Here is a 24,893-nt window from a genome sequence, read left to right on the forward strand (position 1 = left end):
AGGGTTCCGAGCACTCCCCCCACCCCCAACTCAGCTCCATCCTGGCACCCACGCTAGTCTTCAGTGCCAGCTGAATTCCTGCAGATTTTCCAGGACTCCCCCGTGCCGCCGGGTTCTCTAGACATGCCCAGGTCCTGCACGCCCTCTGGGACTCAGTTGGCCCGAAGTGGTGTGGCCGAGCAAGCCTCCAGCCCGGCCTCCCTCTCCCCAACAGCTCCCCGAGGCAGCTGACTTGGCCCCTCTCCGGCCTGCCCCCTCCAGAGGTTCCCGCCACTGAGATTCTCTCAGAGGAAGGCTTTCCAAAGACTGAAACTCCACCCTCGCCGGGGGCCGGTTCCGAATCGGCTTTCGGCGTCAGGCCCACACCTCCTTCAAAGTTAGTCAAAGTCTCTTTCTTGGAAACCCAAGCTCTCTCCCTCTCGCTGGTGGTGAAGGCGTTAGCAGCCCCGGCCCTGGCATCCCGGGGCCCGTGGGCTCGGGGAGGGGCGGGGGTGGCAGGAGTTCGGAGCGCCGGCCGCCCTGACACCTGTCGTGGGCGCGCTCGGTCGCTGTAGCCCCCAAACAGCTGGCAGCGGCGGTCGAGACTGGGGCCCGGCAGGAGCGGAAGGAATTAAACGCCCGCCCATCGAATTTGACTCGGCCTCTCCCTCCTCCTCCTCCTCCTCCTCCTCCTCCTCCTCCTCCTCCTCCTCCTCCTCCCGCTTCGCCGTCGCCTCCTCCCTGTCCCCACCGGCTCCGCGGCGGGACGCTGGTGCCCCGGACGCTTTGCACCGCGCTCTGGGCGCAGGGAGCAGGGCTCGAGTCCGGGGGCTGCCCGAGGATGGCGGTAAAATAGGGGGACCCCGAAGAGGCGCCACGACCCCAGCCTGAGCCCCAGAGCCTGCTACTCCTCCCCCGGTGGCGACATGGGGGACCCGGTGAACCGCGAGAAACCACAGCTGCACTATGCGGTGAGTGTCCCGGCGCGCGCAGAGGCGACAGGGGGCGCCACACGGCCGACCTGCGGGGACGGCGCGGAGTTGAAAGGATCCGGGGCTCCGCAGAGGTCCTCGGTGTGTGATTGGGGCGGGGGGCGTTGGAGAGTGCCGCGTGCATCACCCCGAGTGTCACCTGTTCAGAAACTCGGATGCCCCTTAGAAGGGGAACCCCCACTCCCAGAGCCCGTGGTCCTCTGCCCCGCGCAGTAGTCACTGCGTTTGGGGTAGGGGACTGGACCTTGCCGCCGCCTCTCTGGCCAAGGCTGAGAAATGGGACTCCCGGGGCTGGGCCCAGGTTTGCCCACCCAGTCTTTGGTGAGATACACCGCAAGAACCCACAGAGAACTGGACGGGAGGCTGGGCGGCTTGGCGATCCCAGCGTGTGACCAGTGGACCCTCCGGAGAAGCCCTGCAAGGCGCTTTGGGGTGCCTCTGGTTTGCTCCTTGGAAAGGGGGCGTGCATTTCCCTAGGAGTTTGTAGCGGGACACAAGGTTGCACATTTTCTGATTTAATATAAGAAGGTGGTAGGGTGTCATGTGTTGGTGGCCTCTCTTCCTGTTGCCTCAAATATTGCACATTTCTTGGGGTCCTACCGTATGCCAGGCACTGCGCAGAGCTGGGGACCGCAGGACACACGAGACATAAAACTCGTGGAGTTTGCCTCCTTTAAAGAAGGAGTCAAGATTTCTAAGTGAATGATGGGACCGACCAGATCCAGATTGTAGACTGAGTTTCTTTTTGAGAAAGAGAGAAGACTTAAGAAAGAAAAGTCCAATGAACATAGAGATGTTTCTGAGGAATGGGTACTACTTGTGAAGATTCTGAGCACCGCCTCCAGGAAGCCGACAGGGATCTGTTTTAGTTTACCCCAGTCTTTGGCCATGTCTCTGTGGTAGATGTGTGGCTTTGACATGGGGCATTGCAGTTGTTCTGGCATCTGCTACTTTACTGAGTTCTCTCTGACATGATTTTCACTATTGAGATGCAACATTCTGGGGGCTGACTTTCAAAACTAGGGAGAATTAAGACGGAAAGTTAGGGATCATCAATATTTATAATAAGGCACAGGCAGTTATCTGCTGGGAATTCGTGTCCTCCACAATGCACTCTCCACATTTAAAAAAGGGAACGCTTTCAAGAAAGGAGTCGAGGTGAACAGGGGTGGTAGGTGCAGAGATCCCGGGGAGCTGCTCCAACTGGTTCCCGGGGCGTAGTAGAGTGGCTGGTTGCAGACGGGGCGGGGTTGGGGGGACACGACAGGTTGGGCTCACCGCGACCTTCTGGGGTTTCACTTTGCTGCGCTGGAAAAAAAAAAAATGAGGGCCTGAATTAGGAAATTCTTAAGGTTCCTTCTCAGGCACCCGTTCTAGGAACCTATGACGGCTCTTTCTCTAGTTTTGCCAGCATTATTTGCCTTGAAATGCTCAGTGAGACACTAGTAAGTTACTAATGCCTGTTCTTTTTTTTTTTTTTTTTTGAGACACCAGCGGCTCAGAGATTTGCCTTTTAAAGCGGTATTAAGGGCAACCAGTTTTCAGCAGAGGTTTCTTTGCACAGAAAGATCTAGGGTCTGTGCTCATTATGTCTAATCAGCATCTCATCCCACTACCTTCTTCTGATTTTGAACTGTGTGCTGGTGCCCTTTGAATTGTAATCTGAGGTGTCAATATCATTTACAAGGTAAGGGAGGAAAGGTGAGAAGTGACTCCTTAAAAAAAAATCTATTCGTTGTATGAATGATTATTGCCTTAATTATGCAAATACACTCAATGCATCACGAAACAAATTAAAAATGATTTTCAATCAGATGTCTCATTTTCCTAAAAGCAAAAACTTAAAAGTCAAGCAGATGGTAATGCCTCCTCTTGCTCTCTGAAGATATGCTGATGAAATCACCCTGTATTCTAGCACAGATGACTATATACGTATTTTCTGATTTAAGACTCAGAAGGACGACTCCAGAGAGAATATGTTGGCTCTCAGGTCGAAAGAAGTCACCCCGGTCCTCTGAAACATGCATTAGAATGACAAAGCAGCAGCGCTCAGCAGCACTGTATCAGTCACAAGTCAAAAGAATGTTCTGTATTAAGTGTGACCCATTGTTTTTCATATTAACATAACCCTCTATGGCTTAAGATTTTTCTAACGCTGCACTCTTTGTCTGCTTCCCCCACAGTGATTGAGGTAATTCCAAGAGCTTCTTTTGCCTTTTTGCATAAATATTCCACTTATTTTGCCCAACTTGGTTTTGCCCCATTGTGTATTATCCTGGAGTCCTGGAGGCTGTTGTTTTTTTTTTTGTCTTCATCTTCTAGAAAAGAATTATCCTCAGGTGTCCTCAGTACCTCTTGCCTCCTCTGAAATCTAATCCAGGGGCAAGTAATACTCTTTCTTCAGTGCTTTTTTTTTCATTTGGCCAAGGGGACACTGTATTTAAGAAATCAGTGGCTCACCTTTTACTCAAATGTTCATCAAACATTTTTGTGGGCCAGGTATTCGGCCATTTTTCCAAAGATGATGAAATAGTGAAAATCTTAGGAATTGCTATGAGTTCTTCACTCATCTTTTCAAACGGTCCTAATAGTGACAAAGAGAGAAATACAAAACACTTAAACAGAGAAGAGCATCCTGCATTTATAAAATCAGTTAGCACTTTCCTGAAGTATAGCACAACTGTCTTGTTTTATCATCAAAACAAAAATGCAGCCAACATTTTCCTCCCAACCTTTCCTCCCACGGTTTTCCCACATGGAGTTTATGGTGACTCCATCCTCCCAGCTGGGTGTCATCCTTTGATGCCTTTTGGTGACTTGGTAAACTTCGTATTTTGAAAATCCTGCTTTGGTCCCAGGTGAGGAGGTGTCAAAGTGCACGCTTCCTGGCATTTGGACCAGGGAGAGATGAAGGAGATGCTCTCTACCTCAACTGAGCTGGAGGTTGAGTGCAGTCAGCATATTTTAGAGATGCTTAAGACACTGAACTAGCCAGACTGCATTTGGAGAGGCTATAGAGGGTTTTTTGGGCTCCAAAATCACTGCAGATAGTGAGTGCAACCATGAAAATAAAAGACACTCCTTGGAAGGAAAGTTTTGACCAACCTAGATAGCATATTCAAAAGCAGAGACATTACTTTGCCAACAAAGGTCCGTCTAGTCAAGGCTATGGTTTTTCCAGTGGTCATGTATGGATGTGAGAGTTGGACTGTGAAGAAAGCTGAGCCCCGAAGAATGGATGCTTTTGAACTGTGGTGTTGGAGAAGACTCTTGAGAGTCCCTTGGACTGCAAGGACATCCAACCAGTCCATTCTGAAGGAGATCAGCCCTGGGTGTTCTTTGGAAGGACTGATGCTAAAGCTGAAACTCCAGCACTTTGGCCACCTCATGCGAAGAGTCGACTCATTGGAAAAGACTGATGCTGGGAGGGATTGGGGGCAGGAGGAGAAGGGGACGACAGAGGATGAGATGGCTGGATGGCATCACCGACTTGATGGACATGAGTTTGGGTGAACTCCGGGAGTTGGTGATGGACAGGGAGGCCTGGCGTGCTGCAATTCATGGGCTCACAAAGAGTCAGACACGACTGAGCGACTGAACTGAACTGATAGAGGGTCAAGGATGACATGCACAAATCAGTGCTTGCCTGGCAGCACTCCTAGAGAAACTGCAGCTTCTCACTGTTATTGTCTTAAACACGTTGCAAAGTGTTTGGACACTGTCTGTGTCAATTTCAGCCTCAAGTCCAGCTGGGCGGTTAGGTTTTCTATTTGGTGGTTGAAGAAATCCAAGTTTAGAGTGGTGGAGTTCAGGGTGGCACAGGTGGAGTTAGTGACAGAACAGAGAGTTTTATGCACATGCCCTGATCCCACAGAGCTCATTTGACTCAGAAAATTGAGTTAGAAGAGCCAAATTCTCCTCCCTTCTTCCTCTTTTGTCACTATAATAAACCAACAATCAAATATCCTACTTTCAGTGACTTAATGTGACCCTTCATATCATTGAATTACACAGCCAGATAGCTCTTTAATTGGACTGCTATAGACAAAACCCCAAATTTGCACATCCATTAAGTTGAATGCCATTTTGTCTTGCGTTTCTCAGCCTCAGCAAAATGAGCGTTTTGAGTAGGATTGTTCTTTGTTGTGGGGCTGTCCTGTACTCTGTACAATGTTTAGCAGAATCCTTGATATCCACCTACAAGATACCTGTACCATAGCCCCACCCACCCCAACTTGTGATAACCAAATGTATCTCCAGACAGGGCCAAATGTCCCGTAGAGGGCAAGATTGCTCCCATGGAGACCCCCTGGTCTATCTAATTTTCATGTATATTTTTAAGAAAATGTAACATTTACTGTGTAGCGAGACTGAGAAAGAGAAGACAGAGTAAATCTTCTGAATATTATATATATTCTATTCAAAGAACATGCAGAACTTCAGAGAAAGACCAACACAGAGATTCAGAGAGAGCCTCAAATGCATCCCGAGTGCTGGGGGTATAATAATGAGTCAGCCTAGTTTCACTGATCGTGGCCTTAGCAGTGTTCTCCCACTCTTGTTGGGCCCCCAAAAGTCAGATCGCTTGGCCTGAGTTAAAGATTACCTTAATCTGGGAAAAGATGAGGAAAGCATCTTTCCTCATATGCTTTCTTGCATTAACTCCAAAGAGAATATTGCAAACCTTGATCATCTACCAAGGTCTTGTGACAAATGCCTAATTTCATGACAATCTGTGCAATTGAGTATGGTGACTTCAGTAGAATCACTACACTGAATATTAATTTTAGAACAAATTATCAGAGGCGTCTTGGAACACCTTATGGAATACTGTTATCTCCAGCATCTCCCTGGAGGCACTCACTTATTTTCACCCTCTTTTTTGTGAAAGAGAAACAATAAGGTTTCATGTTGCTGCCTGTAAAGATAAGTCTACAGATGGGTTACGTGTCTTCTGTTCACTGAGGTGTGGCAAAAAGCAAGGGGCTTAGGCTCTGATTTGGGACATCCCCCCATGAAGTCCAGATGTCAAGATGCAGCCATTTTTGTCCCTTGACTGGTCCACTTCTGAGCTTCTCTGTTGCTGACATCACTTCCTGTTTGGTGCAGTCCCCTATCCTCTGTGCTCTTGACCACAGCCTCGTTACTAACCGCTGACTCTTTCCTTGCTCTACTTATGGTTCCTCCTCCCTAAGGAACCCACTGGAAGGGCTAAGCTGCTTACCCTGGCAGGGAGCCTTTCCTCACCCAAATCTGTTGAGGTCTTATTATGAAAGTTTCCAAGTTTGCTTTCTATGAACATTTGATTTTGAAAGACTTTAAAGCCAGTAAGTCTACTTAATAATTCAGTGGTGTTGGTTACAGGACGCGTGTGTGTGTGCTCAGTTGCTTCAGTCGTGTCCGATTCTTTGTGACCCTGTGAACTGCAGCCCACCAGGCTCCTCTGTCCGTGGGATTCTCCAGGCAAGAATACTGGAGTGGGTTCCCATGCCTTCCTCAGGGGATCTTCCCGACCCAGGGATTGAACCCGTCTCTCTGCATTCCGGGTGGATTCTTTACTGCTGAGCTGCCGGGGAAGCCCCTGATTACAGGCTATTCTTTGGTAATTCCAAAGACACCCAGAACTGGGCACCTTTGCAGCACTGAGCTGATATGGATCAGTTATCATCCATCAGTTCTGCCAGTATAGACATCTTAGGAAATTCAGCGGAATTTGTACTGGCCTGCTGCATGGCTCAGAATTCACTTTTATAATACTCTGCTTGCTACTCATTTGTCTCCTCACAAAAGCCCAGATTTTGCAAGTTACAAATCAGAGGGAGATTATTGAATCACCTTAATTAACACCTCTACTAATCATGGATACCTTTTCCATTCCCCATCCCCACCTCCCAACACACTTTCTTTTCTGCTGCCCTAAGTTTTTCCTGAATATAACCTCTTTGGTTTGGAACTCTCATCATCTTAGGAAGCCACATCTCCCATCCTTCAAAACACTTCATTTTTTTAATGTTATTTATTTACTTATTTACAGCTGGGTCTTCGTTGCAGTGTACAGACTCTGTTGCTGCCTGTGGGCTTGCTCTAGTTGTGGCAAGCAGGGGCTACTCCCTAGTTGTTGGGTGCGGTCTTCTTACTGTGGTGGCTTCTCTTGTGGAGCACAGGCTCTAGGGCACGCGGGCTCAATAGTTGTGCACAGTCTCAGTTGCCCCGCAGCATGTGGGATCCTAGTTCTCAGACCAAGGATCGAACCCATGTTCCCCTCATTGACAGATAGACTCTTAACCACTGGACCACCAGGAAAGTCCCTCAAAACACTTGTTAAGCACCACTGCTGGTTGATAAACAATCAGATTTCTGTTGCATGTTGTGTAGCAGAAATATCTGTTAATCATAAGAAAACAGATACTACCCTTGGTCTCAGTCCTTTCTAATCATAAACTTGTATTATTTACTTTTCCTGTTCCCCACCTGGTGATGACTCTGAACCAAATACACTTGAGTCTCAGCTTGGTCGTGATATTATTGTCCAGTTGTATGTACTCTTCACTGGGTGTTTGGTTTCTCACCTGCCCCTCACCTGTATCACTCTTGGCCTTTCCTGCCTCAGTAAATGGTCGGTGACTTGGTGAGCTGCCCAAGCCAGACACCTAGGGGTCATCCTGAAGCCCTCCCTTTCCTGCATGCCCCACCTTGAATCTGGCCCTGCCAGGTCTGTTTTCACAGCACTCTCCAAATTCATCCTCCTCTTTCCACCTGCACTGCTGTCATCTATACCCGAACACACAGCAGCCATCATCCTCACTAAGACAACATGGTAACCCTATAGTCCAGTCGTGGGACCAGTTGAGATCTTTTTTAAAAAATGAGATTGTGTCATTTCAGTGCTTAAAGCTCTTTGACTGGTTTCCATTACACTTAGACTAATACCTTCATCTATGACCTTGGCCTTCCAAGTCTTCCTACATAAATCTCCCTGGTTCCTAACACCCTCCCTCAGCTTGACACTGCTCAGCCACATCAGTGTACTTTTAGTTCCTCAAATGTGACCAGCTCTTTCCTTCCCTGGACCTTTGTTCCTGCTGTCTCTTCTGCCTTGGATGTTGTGTGGGTCTCTCTCTATATATATCCTATAAGTTGTGGGGGAAAAAACTCACTTCCTCGACTGCTCTCTCCAAAGTGCTTCTGAGTCCATCAATTACCATTGATCATAGCACACTAGATGCTGCATTCGTTGTCTGCTCCACTACTTGGTATTATATTATACGTGTTAGACTCCCTACGTTCAGGGCAAGGACCTCATCATTCTTTTCCCATGATATTCCCACTGTCTAGAATGGGTCCTGCTACAGGATGGGCACACAATAAACATCTATGAGGAAATGAATTTGGCTACTTGAGTGGTTTCACCTATACACATCACAATCCACAGTGGATTCAAAACTTCACTCATCATCAGCTGGTGATTGCAGAACATACTGGCTTGAGGGCTTCACCCAATTTCCACTAAATGAGAATCTTCAAGGCTGACACTTGGCATCAGTGATTCTGACAGCAGCCATGTTTGGAAACCACCAATTGATTGAAATACATGGTGGACCACGTACTGTTCAAGAAGCCTCTACAAAGTCTAGATTCAGCGGGAAGGGGATCCAGAGATTTCAACGTAGGCTTCTCCTGAGGTGACTCTGAGGTAATGGAGTACCAGTTTTCAGAGAGGTCTTTTGTTTTGTAACCTGGCATTTTCATTTCAGCTGAATGCACTAAGAGTACAGGAGGCATAAGAATGCTTCCTCTCCCATAGCATGAGGGCAAAAATGTCCCTTAGCATCTGTTTTCTAGGTAATCTAAGCCAGTGGTTCTCAACCAGGGGACACTGAGAAATGCCTGGAGGCATTGTTGGTTGTCACAACTGGCAAAGGATGCTACTGGCATCTAGTAGTTAGAGACCTGAGTTGCTGCTCAACATCGTGCACAGCACAGCCTAACAGGATTGTCCATTGCCAAAGTCAGTAGTGCTGAAATTAAGAAACCTTGCCTTAGATTTATCTCTGTAGACATCAACATCTTTCTGTTTGTGAGGTTCGTTTTGTATTGTGCTCTCTCAAATGAATTGTATGTCTTTCCCTGCTGTTTAAGAGTGAGACAAAATGTGACTTACCTCTTCCAGATGTGAGTGAGTCATGACTATGAGCATCATGTTTCACACTGTGGGGGAAGGGTGATGGTGGACCTTCTAGAAGCCTCACTGCCTTGGGCTTTTCTTCTTCACTCCTCAACTCCTGATGCCCTTTGTCATCTTGGATCTTGTTTTTAAACGTTTCCCGTCTTCTCTCTTGTGTCAGCCTTCAGGTGACTTCTTGATGCATCAGCATTTAACGATCTTGTCTCAGTTCACTACCTCTATTCTGAGATAGCAGTTTATTAAACATGGTAGTCCTGGCTCTAGAATTCATTTCAGTTCAGTTCAGTTCAGTCACTCAGTCGTGTCCAACTCTTTGTGACTCCATGGACTGCAGCACACCAGGCTTCCCTGTTCATCACCAATTCCCAGAGCCTGCTCAATCTCATGTCCATCGAGTCGGTGATGCTCTAGAATTAGTGATCATCATCTCCCAACTGATGTGAGGAATTCTCCGAAAACCTGCATGCTTGGATGTTGGGTCCATGACTGTAGGTGAGTGGAGAGCTAGGGTCTGTCACTCTCCAACAATCACTTGTTGAGGATGTGATACAGACTGGCCTGCTCTGGGGGAAATGCAAAGGCACTGAAAGAAAAACAAAAGTGAGAAGGAGAAAGTTAGCTTCTCCCAGCTCTTCTCTCTCAATTCCATCCTGGTTAAAAATCTCCCAGTCAAGACACACCTCCTTGGTCCAATGTGGGCCCCTCGCCAACACAGGAGGACAGAGTGACAAGATCAGTCAGACTTGAGTCATTGCCCACTGCTATTGCTAAGGAGGCAAACTGACTCAAAGGCATTGGATTTAACAGAATAAGTGCTTAATTCCTTTTCAAAATTTTAAAAATTATATGATTTTCTATGATCTTCATCATCCTATGATTTGTACTCAGACTTAAATGGTTTCTAACTATCCTTGTTTCTCTATATTACTTCTTGGAGTGGCAAAGTCTTACATGGCAGCATCTGATTGGCTGGAACAGGCCATATGATTTCATGTTAATTTTAAAGGGAAGAGAGAAGGTCTCCCATGAGGAATTTCATAGTCGGAGATATGGACTATTGGCCGATAATTCTATATGATATATTGCCTTGAAATAGCAGTTTGCATGATGAAGGGTTAATAAATGAACAAATGTCAACTGCAAAAAAAAAAAAAAACCCCACAAAACTCCCAATCAGCCCAGGGTGGCAGGTGTGTTGGCATTCTGTCTGTCACTGACAAGGATTGTGGGGCCCCTTCTCAAGCCCTGGCCACATCGGTGAATGTTATTTAGCATGGCCTGTCTTAGATTGTAAGTTCTGAAGTAATGGGGGAGTAAATAGTTTTAAAAGTCTTAGGAGCTTGCAAAATTTTGGACCAAGATCAGCAAGGTTTACAAATGAATACAGTTATTTAATATCTTTTAATGTACCTTCTCAGATTTTCTGGTTCTAATCTTATTTTCAAAAGACCAACTATTCTGATTTGTTTTATTCTTAAGTACTTTCTGAATACTTAAAAACTTAAAGATAGATCAAATAAAACAATAAGGACTACCACCCATCCTTATATGGTACTGCTTTCTCTGTCTTTATGGTGACTGCTTGGATGTGGCTGTGGGATACATCTCAGTTTGGGTAAATTATACACAAAGAACGAGACTACTTTACTCAAATATGAGCAGTGTTGATGAGGGCTCTTTCCTTGAAAGATGTCATGATCCTTTGAAATGAAAATAAAAACCGGTCAGGATTTTCTCTCCTTTTTTTTGGTTGTTTGACACACTCTTAGAATTCTTCCAAGTTGAATTTGTATAGTAAAATTTGAGTGTTTGGAGTGCCAAATACATTAGACTTCTGAGATGAAGTTTTCAGAGGAATTTAGAGTTATGGCTTTGGGGAAAAGTTGCCATGGAAACAGCAAAAGATGTTCAGATGAATCAATTTTAAAAATATTTTTTGAATGACCCCTTTCTCTAGCTGACTGAGATCTTGGTAAAGAAAGGTGTCCATCCAAGTGAAATAAAGAGGCTAAAAGTATGTCACCAGTGTGCAGAGCAGTTTGGTTGTGTATTTGCTGAGCTCCCCTGTGCCAGGGAACACAGGGCATGAGCTCTGCCCATCAGGACAGGACTCTTGGACATCGCTCTGTAGTCCTTACTTAGCAGTGCCGTTTTAATTTAGTGCTGTTTTAATTCAATCCACAGAGTAATAATCGTTTAGCAAGAAAATGGGATGTCAGGTTTGCTGATGGAATTTGAAAATGGTCACACCTAGTATTATTTATGTGAGTATTTATGCACATGACCTGTAACAGTCCCATTATGATGTCAGTTTGATGGTCTGAGCAGAATGTAAACCACAGTCTTAACTTTAATCTCAAAAGATAAGGTGTTCTCCCACCTTAGCTACTGACTCACAGAGAAGGGCATTGTATCCATAAGAATGTGACAGGAAACAGATGCGACACTCAAAAATGCCTAATTTAAGGAAAGGACTATTAACCAGAATCAGCAAGGGGCGGTAAGGTACATAGAAATTAGCAGTGGGGAAGCCGTGACTGCAGGGAGACAGAGAGGGTCCAAAACCTCTTGTTGACGGCCCACCTCACAGGAAGGGACCCTGGAAAGGTACCCAGTGAGGACTGCAGCAAGGGCAAGATACAGAGAAGCAGGGATGGAGTGGGATGAGAGATGAATATTCTGACCTCTTGGTCTTCTGCTCACTCATCTCCTTCTAGTACTAAATCCAACAAAATCCACTGAGATCAGTTTCAGAGGGCAAAGGCCAACACAGAGAAGGGAGGACATTGTTTGCTTTGTTTTGGTAGACATGGGGGAGAATTGGCAAACAGAAAATTCATCATATGCATGTCAGTCTTGTTTGAAGTTTAATTGCATTATGAAAGACCCTAAATTCCTGAGTATATAGAGGACTCCCAAACTGCTTACAGTGGCTCTTTCCTCTCCCCATGGGTTATCTATATTACCATATTTAAGCTAGTAATGTGTCATGCCAACTCCATCTGTATATGATGTGCATGCCTTTAATATTCAAAGCTTGTTACTTTCATTATACAGTGATGTATTTACATAGGTATTGTAATTAATTTAAAATCAAGAAACTCCATACTTAATTCAGAAATGCTTTGATCTAAATTTATTAATACAAACTCAAACTATAATAAATTCCTTTTCCTCTATAACCCTGGGGATACTTTAATGTCTTTTCTGAAGAATGATAAAGGAAGAATGGATTTAGTTTTTTTCTGGTTGATGGGTAAAGAGTTTTAACCCTTAAAGTTATACATCAACACCAATGGGTTAACCTGTGCTTTATTCTCATTTCTGTCTGTCGGTAAAGGAGTGCTTGCAGCTGAAGACTGTACTCCAGTAATTTAGCAGAGAGAAAGCTCCCATTTCAACCTTGACTGCAGAAAGGGCCTTTCGTTCTTAAGTTAGTTCCTCCTCAAGGCCCCTGTGTTTCCACTTTCATAACATCCATCTTACATGTAAATTGCATCTTTAAAGATCGTATTCATTATAGAACTGAAAAATCCAAAGAGACAGAGACCAGAACCAGGGCCCATGTCTAGACTCCATCTCCTTGGTCACATGAGGCATGTGCCTGGCACTTGGTGTGTTCTTGAATGTCAGCCAAATTAATCAAGAACTTAATGCTCTTAGAAGTACTTAGACTGATTTACCATCTTAATAATAATAACAGCCAATACTTACTGAATGCTTTCCATGAACTCTGGACATATTGCCTGTAGTATCTCATTTAATCCTTTAAAGACCCCTGTTAGGTAGGTCCTATTATCATTCCCACTTACAGGATGAGGAAACTAAGGCACTGAGTTTGGATCTCTTTCAAGGTCACAACAGCTAGCAAGCAGTGGAACCGGGACTCAAGTCCTCATTGGTTTGATTGCCAAGTCTCAGTGCTTGAACCACTGCATGGTGGCTGACTGCAAAATGACACTGGGTTGGGATGTTACCTTTAACATGACAGTTTTAAAAGCTTTTCATTTTGTAAATATTCTAGAGTCATAGGAAGTTGCAAAAGTAGAGTAAAACCAAGATAGAGCATGTACCCTTTATCCAGCTTCCCTCAATGATAGCATCTTCCATAATTACAGTACAGTTTCAAAATCAGGAAATTCACATTGGTATAATGCTGTCAACCTGACTATAGACCTTGTTCATGATTCACCAGTTTTTTACATGCATTCCTTTGTATTTTGTGAGGGAGGGAGGGACAGTCAGGAGGAAGGAGAGAGAGACCGAGAGATGTGCGGGCAATTCTATCACATGTCTAGATTGGCGTATCTGCCACCACACTGAAGATATGTGACTGTTTCATCGCCACAGAAGAGCTCTCTCATCTACCCCTCTGTAGCCACACCCACACTACCTCCTACCTCCTTCTCTAATCCGGGCAACCACTGACCCGTTCTTCATAAAATGCCACCTTTTAAATTACTTCCTCTGTCCTTCTGGCACAGTGGGAACATTCCTATCTCCATCGATCATTTATGTCAGAAAGGTCCAGAGACCTAACAGAAGAAAGTTAAGATGAATTGACAATGAGATCAGAGAGGGTTTTGGAGTTCTTGTTGTTAGTAACATATACAACCACAAATGAAGAACATCCTGTTTGGTATTTTTAGCTGAGCATTGTGGTTATTTTGTAATTCCAACTGTTGTGTTTTCTTTAGCAAAGTGCTTTTGATTGAAACAGCACAGAATTTAGCTCCTGCATGAATGCTCCATGCTCCTTCTCTGCATGGCTGTTCTAATGGAACATCCATTTCAGGAATGACAACTGCATGGTTGAACTTGCAGCCGCCTGGGAAAGGTACAGGAGAGCAGGCACTGTACCGTCCAAAGGTATTTATGAACAAGGATAAACACAAGTCCCACATGCATTTGCAGTAGCCATGACCCAGTTGGGCAGCACAATTGTTGTATAAACCCTGATGTTAATGGTACACATGAATTTTTATTCATTCGATTCGAAGGGAGTGGCAGTTCATAGACCTCTCTTGGGGAAACGGTTGAACCTTATCAAGATTAGCTGGTTCAAAAAAAACCTTAATAGCTGTTTTTATTCAGGATGGCTACAGAGTGAAACCTTATCATTCGGGACACAGTTCAAAAGACTTCCTGCACTTATTTGGTTCCCACTATTTAAAAAAAAAATTGTAAAAAGAGCTGATGCTGTCTGATTCTTCTAACATAGGCCCACTTATTGGATACTTAAATTATTAGTTTTTACTAATTATCAGTTTTACTATATGATTTGCCTTGATCTTTATTAGAACGGAAAATATTTTTTAAAACCTTGACATTCTTAGACCAACCTATTGCTTTCAATTCAGTAGGCAGGGAAAGCCCTCATTACCCTGTGGGTCCTTCATATCCCCTTGTAGAGACTATAGGAAAAACCTGGGTGTGAAGAGCTACGGGGCCTTCCAGGAGATTTCTTCACTGGGGGACACTATTTTATTTTGGATATCATTAAAAAGGAATGAAATAGAGAACTCCTGCCATGCATACACATGTGCACACAGACACACAAAATGGTGCTTTATGCTGTGTTATCGAAAATGTAGAATTGTGTTTCTTTCAGTTAGCTATTGCCACACTAAATTGCTGCATAAAAAAAGCTACTTTGAAAATCAATGGTTTAAAACACCCATCACTTACTGTCACAGACATGTGGCTTTATCTGGCAGAACTCAACTGCTGGACCTGAGGTCAAGCTGCCAGCCCTACAGGGCTTGACTTCTTGACGATTCCATTCTACATGTGTTTATTCTAGGACCTAGGTTGGTGGGGCAGCATTAATTTGGAGAAGTGCGGATGCACAATATGACAAGTGGAATTGACTAAGGATTCTTAATGCGCAGGCTGAGCTCAGGCACACTCTCATCTCTACCCATCTACCATGACCAAGGCAAGTCATGACCAAGCCTAATGTCACTGAGTAAGGAAATATACTTCCTCCATGATGGTACCATGGCAGGGGTATGAGCACAGTAAGGGGTGAAGAAATAGGGCAAATCAGTCACTTTCCCACAGTATGTAATCAAATTTTGAAAATACTGACATGTTTAAGAAGACGCAAATCTATCTCAATGTTTTCCTGTTTGCTCAATGATTCCTTTCTGTTATGTATCAATATGTATTTCCTTATGACCTAATTAAGCAAGAGAGGCAGGATAATGGGAAGATCCTTCTGATACCAGTCTCCACAAATCCACATTGATTGGATATATACTGAATAGATATTGAGGGAATATTATAGAAATAGACTGAATCTATTAACATTTAAACAGAATCGTCACAGTCTTCCTCTGTTTCCTTGGGCTTAGCAACACTGGTTCCTCAATATATTAAAAGGAAAACATTCACCTCCCGGGAGATTTTTTAATTCATTTTAATTTACTAGTGTCACTTTACAAAGATTTATAAATTTGGCTCCCGTTTTTAAAACCGTCTTCTGAGATTGTGGATGAGGTCATTTACAATAAGAAGAAACAAATATAAATACCGTAGTTCAAACAAATCAGAGCCAACATTTGGAAATTAGCTGATGAGTTTGATCAACTTTGCTATGTACATGGATAAACTAAATTAAAAATAATGCACACACACAGAATTTCATCTCTGAAGTTTAAAACCTTTGCCCTGTCTTCCTCTAGCAAATCAACTGACTGAACAGTTGCCAAATTCCATTTTCTTTTTCAGTTTGCTCTGTAGGTGGTCATACCTAGTAGAGCACCCACCATATCACAGTCACTCAGTTGTCTAAGTTGGAGGCCAGCAAACTACGGCCCATGGACCAAATCTGGGCTGCTGCCTGCTTTTTTTTTTTTTTTTTAACAGCCTGCAAGGTAAGAATAGATAAGTATTGCATTTTGAAATAGTGGGATAAAATGCAAAGAAGACTAGTTCATCACATGTGAACATTATATGCAATAAAAATTTTAGTGTCCATGAAAATAGCCATGCCCTTTCATTTACATATCAACTATGACTGCTTTCAGGTTACACCAGCAGAGTTGAGTAGTTGCGACAGACTCCATGGCATGCAAACTCTAAAATATTTTCTGTCTGGCTCTTTACCCAAAAAGTTTTTGGATTTCTGGTCTGAAGCTGTGTCTCAAATGACCACAGATGCTGTAGATAGATCTACTGTTATATAAGTGTGTTAGTGTTAGTGAGTCAGCCGTGTCCAACTCTTGGTGACCCCATGGACTATAGCCTGCCAGGTTCCTCTGTCCATGGATTCTTCAGGCAAAAATACTGGAGTGGGTAGCCCTTCTCTTCTCTAGGGGACCTTCCTGACCCAGGGATTGAACCCCAGTCTCCTGCATTGCAGGCAGATTCTTTACCGTCTGAAGCCACAAGGGAAGCCCACTGTTATATAAGAGAGAGGGCAAAAGAAAGGGGACACATATGGTCCGTATGGAGAAGAAACTTGAGTGTGTTCAGATAAGGGCAAAATAGCACTGAACATTCATTTATTCACTAGAATGTGTGGAGAACCAGATGTGAGTCCAGTGCTAAAGGAAAATTTCAAAAAAGGATAATATCTAGTTCCTACTCTCAGACTTCCTCTTAATTAAAAAGTAAGATGCATTCACATATAGCTTATAGTGTCTAAAACCTATCTTCTTCATCTCCTTCTCTAAGTCACCAGAAAATCCTCTGCAAGTTTTAAGTTAAAAATTGTTTTGTCTCATATTTTCCCTCGTAGCTCAGCTGGTAAAGAATCCACCTGCAGTGCAGGAGACCCCAGTTCAGTTTCTGGGTCGGGAGATCCCCTGGAGGAGGGCATGGCAACCCACTCCAGTATTCTTGCCTAGAGAGTCCCATGGACAGAGGAGCCTGGTGGGCTACAGTCCATAGGATCGCAAAGAGTTGGACACGAATGAGAGACTAAGCACATACCTTATTTTGTAAACATTCTAGGCAGAAAAATTTTCGCAAACTTTGCTATTCTTACCCCTTCAAAATGGAGAGTTGAACTCGGAAAAATGTCATTTACTCCTTGGTTTAAAGTGCTGGCTCTTGTTTTGCATTTGCGATTTTTACATTAATCTGTCCAGAACTCCCTCAGAGCAAGGAATGTAAAGGGCCTCCAAGGGCTGACCCTAAAAACATCAGTGCACTTTTCTTTAAACTCTTTAAACTCTATATAGCTTGCTGAGTGCAGCCACAAGAGCTGGGCGGTGAGAGAGCTGTTGGTCCTCCAGGGCAGCCTGTGTTTTGCCAAGGGATGTGGCCCCATCTTATGCTTTGGGATGTTTCTTTTGGCTGACTCTTCCACATTCTTGTGACCCTTTGAATGGAGATGTCTTTACAGCTTTAGCCCTACAACCTGGCCTCCCTGCTATCATTTCCTGCAGGTCTTGTCTTAGATCCCAGCAACTTCCTGAGTAAATATCACTTTGGTGTCTCCTAAGAGGAACTTGGGATGCTCACAAAACCTGATTCCCACCATACGTGAAGCATAATGTCCATGAGTGTTCCTGTCATTGGACTCTGCAAGAGGCGAGCCTGGAATTCCCTTCAGTTCCAGAGCGAGGGGCAAGCTGTAGAACAGGGGCACTGAACAGAAAACCAGGTGAATGCCACTGAGGGTGGGGATCCTGTCACCCCAGAGGAGGAAATTCCAGTTGAAAATAGAAAGCAGGTCAGCACCCTTGTGAGAGCCAGTGTACTAGACTCAGAAACTGGCAAACTGGGGGCCTGTGAAGGCTCCTGTCAGAAGTCTGTGAATTGGCCTGAACAAGGCTGTTGTGTTCTAGGGCAGTAAATTGGGTGGTACAAGCCCAAATGAAACGTGATTTATCTACTTTCACAATTGTGCTGGGCTGGAGAGTTATGGGGAAATGACTTAATTTCATACATTTGTCATGTTGACCAATGGTCAATTCTTTAACTTACCATGATAAGAATTTTTTTCATTGGTTGTTAAAGGGGCAAAGGGTTATTTTGTAGAACCTATTTCATAACCTCTTGTTAATTTAATTAAAAGATCTCAATTAATGATTGTTCCTTAAAATAACAAGATCTATAATTAACTTGGAAAGCTCACAATATTACCGGGTTGCTAAGGAAGTTAGTGGCTTTATGACTAGTCTGATGAATTTCCAGAATATCTTTAAAGAGAGTCTAGAAACTTTATCATAGCTCTTAAAAGCTATGGAACAGGATGTCATTTGGGGAAGTTTCATTTGCTTGCTCCAGCTCGTGATCCAAATTTGGAGGAGACTAAATTTCTCCAGGGTTTTGTCTGCAAATGAAGTTAAGGATATGTGCTATAAACTCTTTTAAACCTGTGAAGAGTTTGATTGGGGTTGAGGGGATAGGAATACTGGAAGAGAGTAAAATGGACACTTTTGACTTTAATGAGGAAAACATTGCATGATGGAAAAATGCTGTCTGTTGGTTGGTTGTCATAAGCTTTAAAGTAGTATTTTACAGTGGAAAAACATGTTGTTTGTAGGACTGTTTTTCAGAGGTTTCTTTGCAACCTTTCATTTATTTGTTACTAAAAAAACTTTAAACATTGAAAACAGCAAAATCTTGGTGTATAAGTAGGATTTTGTTAAAGAAGAGATGTATTTTTGATTTATATTACGTATATGTGTGTGAAGATATAATACTTTCCACAAATCTCTAGAGATAGAAAGTAGATTAGTGGTTGCCTGAGGCTAGGAATGGAAAAGGGGAAATGACTCCTTATGGTCACCAGGAATGTTATTAGGGTGACTGAGATGTGCTCAATCCAGACTGTGGTGGTGGTTGCAGATTTTGGTAAATTTATAAGTGAATTTTATGATAGGCAAAGTACATCTCGGTAAAGTTGTTTGTAAAGTGTAGGCCTGGATAAAAGAATCAGAAAGTATACACTTGCAAATGAAGGACTGAAATCAGTCTTACACAGCCAAACTTTAAATACATTAGTAAAATTATGGTACATCTTTTTCCCTTCTAGACCACCCACCTAGAAAAATAAAAATGTAAGAAACGAGACAAAGCCCCATTTTTTATTCCTTATTTGGGGTTCACAGAAATCTGACCAAGCATACATTTGTGGTTAACACAGAAACATCCTACTGAACTAGACACTGTAGACTTCTAAGAAATTCAACTTTCTAAGCGAAGTACTATCTTAGTTTTGTTACAATGTCCGTTTTAAACAAAGGCACATTAGGTGATTGTTTGCTTTACAACACTATTTCCTGTAGTGCTCTTTTAGCAATCACAAAATCAGTATGTATTTAAAGCAGTATCCTTAATAAAATAAAATTCTACTGCATCCCAGCAGTATCCATTACAGAAAGTGAAGTGCACGCCCGAGGGTCCTTCCTCCTCCCCTCGCCTAGGTCTGTGTGTCTGTGAGTACGAAGGCCCAGTGCTACCTTTGCAGCCTCATGGGAGGATGTGACAGGGGCCCTGAAGCTCCACGGCTCTCTAGCCCTAGCTTTTGGCAGCAAGACCCTGAGAAGGCCAGAAGGTGTGTGGCCACAGGTCCCTGCTCATGCTCCTGAGTGAACACTTGACTTAGGTTTCCAGTGAATGTGAAAGTGAAAGTTTTAGTCACTCAGTCATGTCCAGCTCTTTTTTGACCGCATGGACTGTAGCCTGCCAGGCTGCTCTGTCCATGGAATTCTCCAGGCAAGAGTACTGGAGTGGGTTACCATTTCCTCATCCAGGGGATCTTCCTGACCCAGGGATTAAACCTGGGTCTTCTGCACTGCAGGCAGATTCTTTACTATCTGAGCCACCAGGGAAGCCCTTCCAGTGAATCATGGGGTGCAATTCAGAGACACCCACCCCTTCTCTTTTCTGAGGGCTATTGAACCAGATCGCCCTGGTTGTGGCACATATATCTTTTATGCCTGGAGAAGTGATGTTTATGGCAAGATATCCAGGCTGAAGAGGCATTAGGTTGGCCAGGAGAGGGAGAAAGCCCTCCAGAAAGAAGGAATAGTTTGTGCAAAGACCCTGAACAAAGAGGAATAGCAGGTTCAAATAGCTGAATGAAGAAAGTTCAGAGTGAATAAGGGGGAGAGAACATAAGAAACATTTTGAGAAGTGGGTGGGCGTGGGCAAAAAGAATGACAGGGTCTTGTAGGCCACAGAATAAGAATATTAGATTATAGCCTAGGACCAAGAAGAAGCTATTGAAAAATTTTTAAACAGTGTAATGGTGTATGTGTGTGTGTGTGCTGTGATCAATTTCCTCATCCATAAAACAAGACACGATGAAGTTGTGTTAGAACCTTTGGATACTCAAGATAGAAGATTCTTTATTGCCAGAATATCTACAGGATCTCCAGACCAGGATATCTTGTCAACCCCAATAGGAAGAATTCATGGATGACTACTGTGGGATTCTGGGCTTCCCTGGTGTCTCAGATGGTAAAAAATCCACCTGCAATGTAGGAGACCTGGATTCTATCCCTGGGTTGGGAAGATCCTCTGGAGAATGGAACAGCTACCCACTCCATTGTTCTGACCTGGAGAATTCCATGGACAGAGGAGCCTAGCAGGCTACATACAGTCCATGGGGTCACAAGGAGTTGGACATGACTGAGCAACTTTCACTCACTCACTCACTTTGGGATTCTACTACTTTAATGTCTACTTCTGACTGTTCCTGGCTCCTCCTGCTCTGTCACCCACTGAACAGCAATTACTACATCTCTCAGGTAACTAGGAACAGAGAAAATCCCATTAGTTAGTTCAGTTTGAGTAGTGGCATCTGTGCAAAGAGAATGATGTCAGCATGTCTCTTCATAGGCCCCTACTGATTCAGTGACTATTAGTCAGTCAACATCCCTGGACCAATCAGATATTGATAAGGGTGGGTTTTTATTACCTGGAGGGAAGTTTGTGCTCTAGGAGCCTCCAGCGGCTGCTAACCTCAGCAGAGATGAATGTGGGCATGGAAAGAATTGTGTTGCTCTTCTCAGTAACAGATAAGCAAACCACTGCAAAGAACAGCAAGTAAAAAAAATCTTAGAGTTGTGGCAAGGACAACAGATATTGTAGGTGAAACTTACACAGTGCTTGCCTCACTGTTTACAACAATGCTTGTCAGTTAGTGTGCAGTGAGAAGTTGGTTGTTATTTTTGCTATTAATCATCCCATTCCTCCCACCCCCATACACTGTGTCACTTCAGTAGATTCTGCTTGACAGGTTACCAGCTTGGGGTCTTAATCTTTGATGCAAGAACCAGTGATAACACCTTCACCCAATGGATGGATGATGTATAGCTCTATTTTTATAGCTTTTTTAAAAAAGTTATGTTATTGAAGTCATTTGTTTTCTTTAGTTATTAATCTCACTGCTTCCTCCAACATTTTGTTGAAAAGCATTTCATCATGTTTTGGTTAAGCCATTTATGGTTAGCTCACAAATTCCAGTCTCAGGAGTACAGTTACTCACAAATTCCTTAGGACATTCACTGTGTTAACAGAAATTAAAAAAAAAAGAAAAGAACTATAGGATACATTCCTATATCTGATTCCTTCACAATTCTGTTGAATTTCATCATATACCTCCACCCCATTTACCTCCAAATGGCCAGTAAGCATATGTAACATGCATACAGTTGGCCAATAAGAACATGAAGACATGCTCAAAAGCATTAGCCATCAGAGAAATGCAAATCAAAACCACAGGGATGAACCATCTTATAACTTCTAGGATGATAATAGTCAAAATGACAGATAATAACAAGTGTTGGTAAGAAGATGGGAAAATTGGAACCCTCGTACCCTGCTGGTGGGAATGTAAAATGGTACTGCCACTTGGAAAACAGTCTGGCAGTTCCTCAAAACGTTAAATATAAAATTACCATATGACTCATCAGTTCCACATCTAGATATCTACCCAAGAGCAGTGAAATGTGTATACATATACAAACTTGTATATGAAGGTTCATAGCAACATTATTCATAGTGGTCAAAAAGTAGAAGCAATCAAAATGTCCATTAACTAATGAATGAGTAAATAAAAGTTGATATACCCACATAATGGAATATTAGTCTGCAATAAAAAGAATGAAGTACTGTTCCATGCTACAGCATGGATGAACCTTGAAAATATCAATCTAAGTGAGAGAAGCCAGACACAAAAAGTCACGTTGTATGATTTCATTTATTTTGAAATGTCCAGAATAGGCAAATCCAGAAAGTAGATTGTTGCTTCCCTAGGACTGTGTGGGAGACAATGGGGAGTGACTATTAATATTTACGAGGTTTCTTTTGGAGGTGACAAAAACGCTCTAAAATGGTTGTAGTGATGGTTACAAAACTCCATGAACATACTAAAAACTATTGAATTGAACATTTGAAATGCATGAATTATATAGTATGTGAATTTTATCTTTATCAGGTAGTTATAAAGATGATAAAGCCAACCAATGCCAGACTTGAATGATGTAATAAGGTAAGGTAATTGTCTAAGCACATTTACCTATGGAACAAAAGCTCCTCAGTTATCTATTGGATTGACCAAAAATTTCATTTGCGTTATGGAAAAACTCGAATGAATTTTTTGCTAGCCCAATATTTATGAGTTGGTTTGCCATACATGTACTTAAGAAACTTCTCAGTTTACTCAAAATATACATGACAGGCAGTTTATTTTATGTTGTGAGAAACAAACAGAATGAGCAAGGGCTGTTGACGAGAGCATAGTGTGGCCCCTCACTGAAAACTTGTGTATATTTTAGTGCCCCAAACCCACATATCCCACACATTAATCAGGGCCAACATGCTGGGAGCAACCCTGACTGCCAACCACAGGAAACGAGGATGCATTTTATGTGGACATTTGTAGGCAAATGTAGCATAATCTATTTAACTGGTGTGGTAGTTGCGGTGACGGGGTGTGTGTGTGGGGGGGGGTGTTTGTATGTGTTTACTTTGTGTGTGTGTGTGTGTGTGTGTGTGTGTGTGTTTATAGCAAGCTCAGTCAGAATGCCCTAGGCCAAACAGTACCAAGGCCCTCTAAAGGAAGAAAGACTAATATCTTGGAAAATGCATTCTTGCTTGCTCTCAGTTGTTCAAGGATCGCCCTCCTCTGCTGAGGTCCAGTTTAGTCTTCTGTTGCCAGAAGATCAAAGAGAAAAAAAGATGTTTCTCCACATACGTCCTCTGTATCGAACCTTTTACTCTGTGCCTTTATGTGTGCTTTCTAATCATAAGAACAGCTGTCTAGTGGGGGTTCTTTATCCCACTCTGTAGGTGAGGAAACTGAGGTTTGTGGAGGCTAAGTGACTTGCCCAGACTCACAGGGGTAGTAAATGCTGGCACTAGGGTTTGAGTTTCTGTTAGCTGACTCCAAAGTCCAGATTCAGACTCCTTCATGTGAGACTGTTTCTCATCTTCCCAAGGGGAAATGATACCCTTGATTCTTTTGCTATTGACTTAATTATCATCATTATTAAAGCAGAAAAATGAAAGCTCTTCCAAGAAGATGGTTAGAGCGTAAACTTTGGGCTATCCAGGATGTGTGCTTATCTGGAATGACTCATTCCCAGATGATCCAGGGTCACTGAGGATTTGCTGTACTGGGCCTTAAGAGCTGTGACCTACTCTTTTTAAAAAATATTTTTAGAGACATTTTTCCTTCCTGAGGTTACCCATAGCAGTATCCTTTGACCACATTTTCTTTGAGGTCTAGATTAGAAAAAAAATTTATAACCACCCACAAATACAAAATTTCTTAAGAAGAGGCTTTCAGGGGCATAAAACTTACAAACTGAAAAGAAATTTTGGTTCCTGTTGGCAGGCACTGTTGCTTTCATTGAATTCTAACTACACCGAATGGTTTTTAGATAAATTGAACAAATGCAAAGGGTTATTTTATATTTTATATTTTAATCTATACATTCCATTAAAAAGACTGAAGATTGACTTGACTAGATTGGAAGTCTTGACGCTTAATGAGCCTCATGTTCATCTTCGGACTCTTGCTCAGGTGGGATATGTGGAGTTAAACTTGAAGGCTTTGACGCAAGGGTGACCTTGTTGCCAACCTGAAGACTCCTTATGACTATGGCAGGTTCTGGAGCCAAAAGTTAGGGTGGTTTCCATTGGTGGGGTACAATACAGCTGAGCAATGGGAGATGCCAAGGGTGGAGAGGCTCATCTGAGAGATGAAGAGAATGGCTTTGCCTCTGACCCCGTGAATCGGCCAGGTGGTGGTGGTGAAGATGGAAAGGAGAGGCCAAAAAGCAAGTAGTACCTGGAAAGCATAGAGTATTTGAACTCAGATATCTGTAACATATTTGCATTCATATATTCAACATTTTCTCCTCTCCTGCCTTGTATAGGCCTGGCCTTTCTCCATCTATGTGTCTTTTTGAAACATCGCAGGATATTTAACATTAGCACCTAATTATAGGTCTGTTTCAATGTTAGAGCCTGTTTCATCTCTACTTTAACATGGTTTAAGTATGTCTGCAAAGGAAGAAAATTTACTTACATTGTTAACCATTGCTTTCATGTCTCAAAACAGCAGATTTGTTTATCTGACAGATTTTGCCAAGGAGGCAGTGAATGAAATTTTAGTTTTCAAGGATGTTTGAAGTTAACATTTTGCAGTAGATAGCCAAGCTCAGTCAAGCAACACTTTCTTATGAAAGCGTCTCTGAGCTCAACATAAATCATGCCTTAAAGTAACATTCAGCTTTCAGACCAGCACTATCCAGTAGAAATGTAAT

General features: G+C 43.0%; 1 protein-coding gene across 4 annotated transcripts in view; it reads left to right on the forward strand.

Annotated features, from left to right (window-relative positions):
- ARHGAP6 (Rho GTPase activating protein 6) overlaps positions 1–24,893 on the forward strand; it is a 541,668-nt gene that overhangs the window by 262,477 nt on the left and 254,298 nt on the right. Inside the window, exon 1 of one of the 4 annotated variants that reach the window (XM_061407889.1) lies at positions 48–950. The exons of 2 other annotated variants lie outside the window; for them this stretch is intronic. Coding sequence is in view for 1 of the 2 variants with exons in the window: in XM_061407888.1 (XP_061263872.1) it covers positions 906–950 (45 nt within the window). In the remaining variant the exon portion in view is untranslated. Of the gene's footprint in view, positions 1–47; positions 951–24,893 lie in introns of those variants that run through there. One more of the 4 variants, XM_061407888.1, reaches the window with a different exon arrangement.

This window comes from Bos javanicus, chromosome X (assembly GCF_032452875.1).
Source record: "Bos javanicus breed banteng chromosome X, ARS-OSU_banteng_1.0, whole genome shotgun sequence".
Taxonomy (NCBI): domain Eukaryota; kingdom Metazoa; phylum Chordata; class Mammalia; order Artiodactyla; family Bovidae; genus Bos; species Bos javanicus.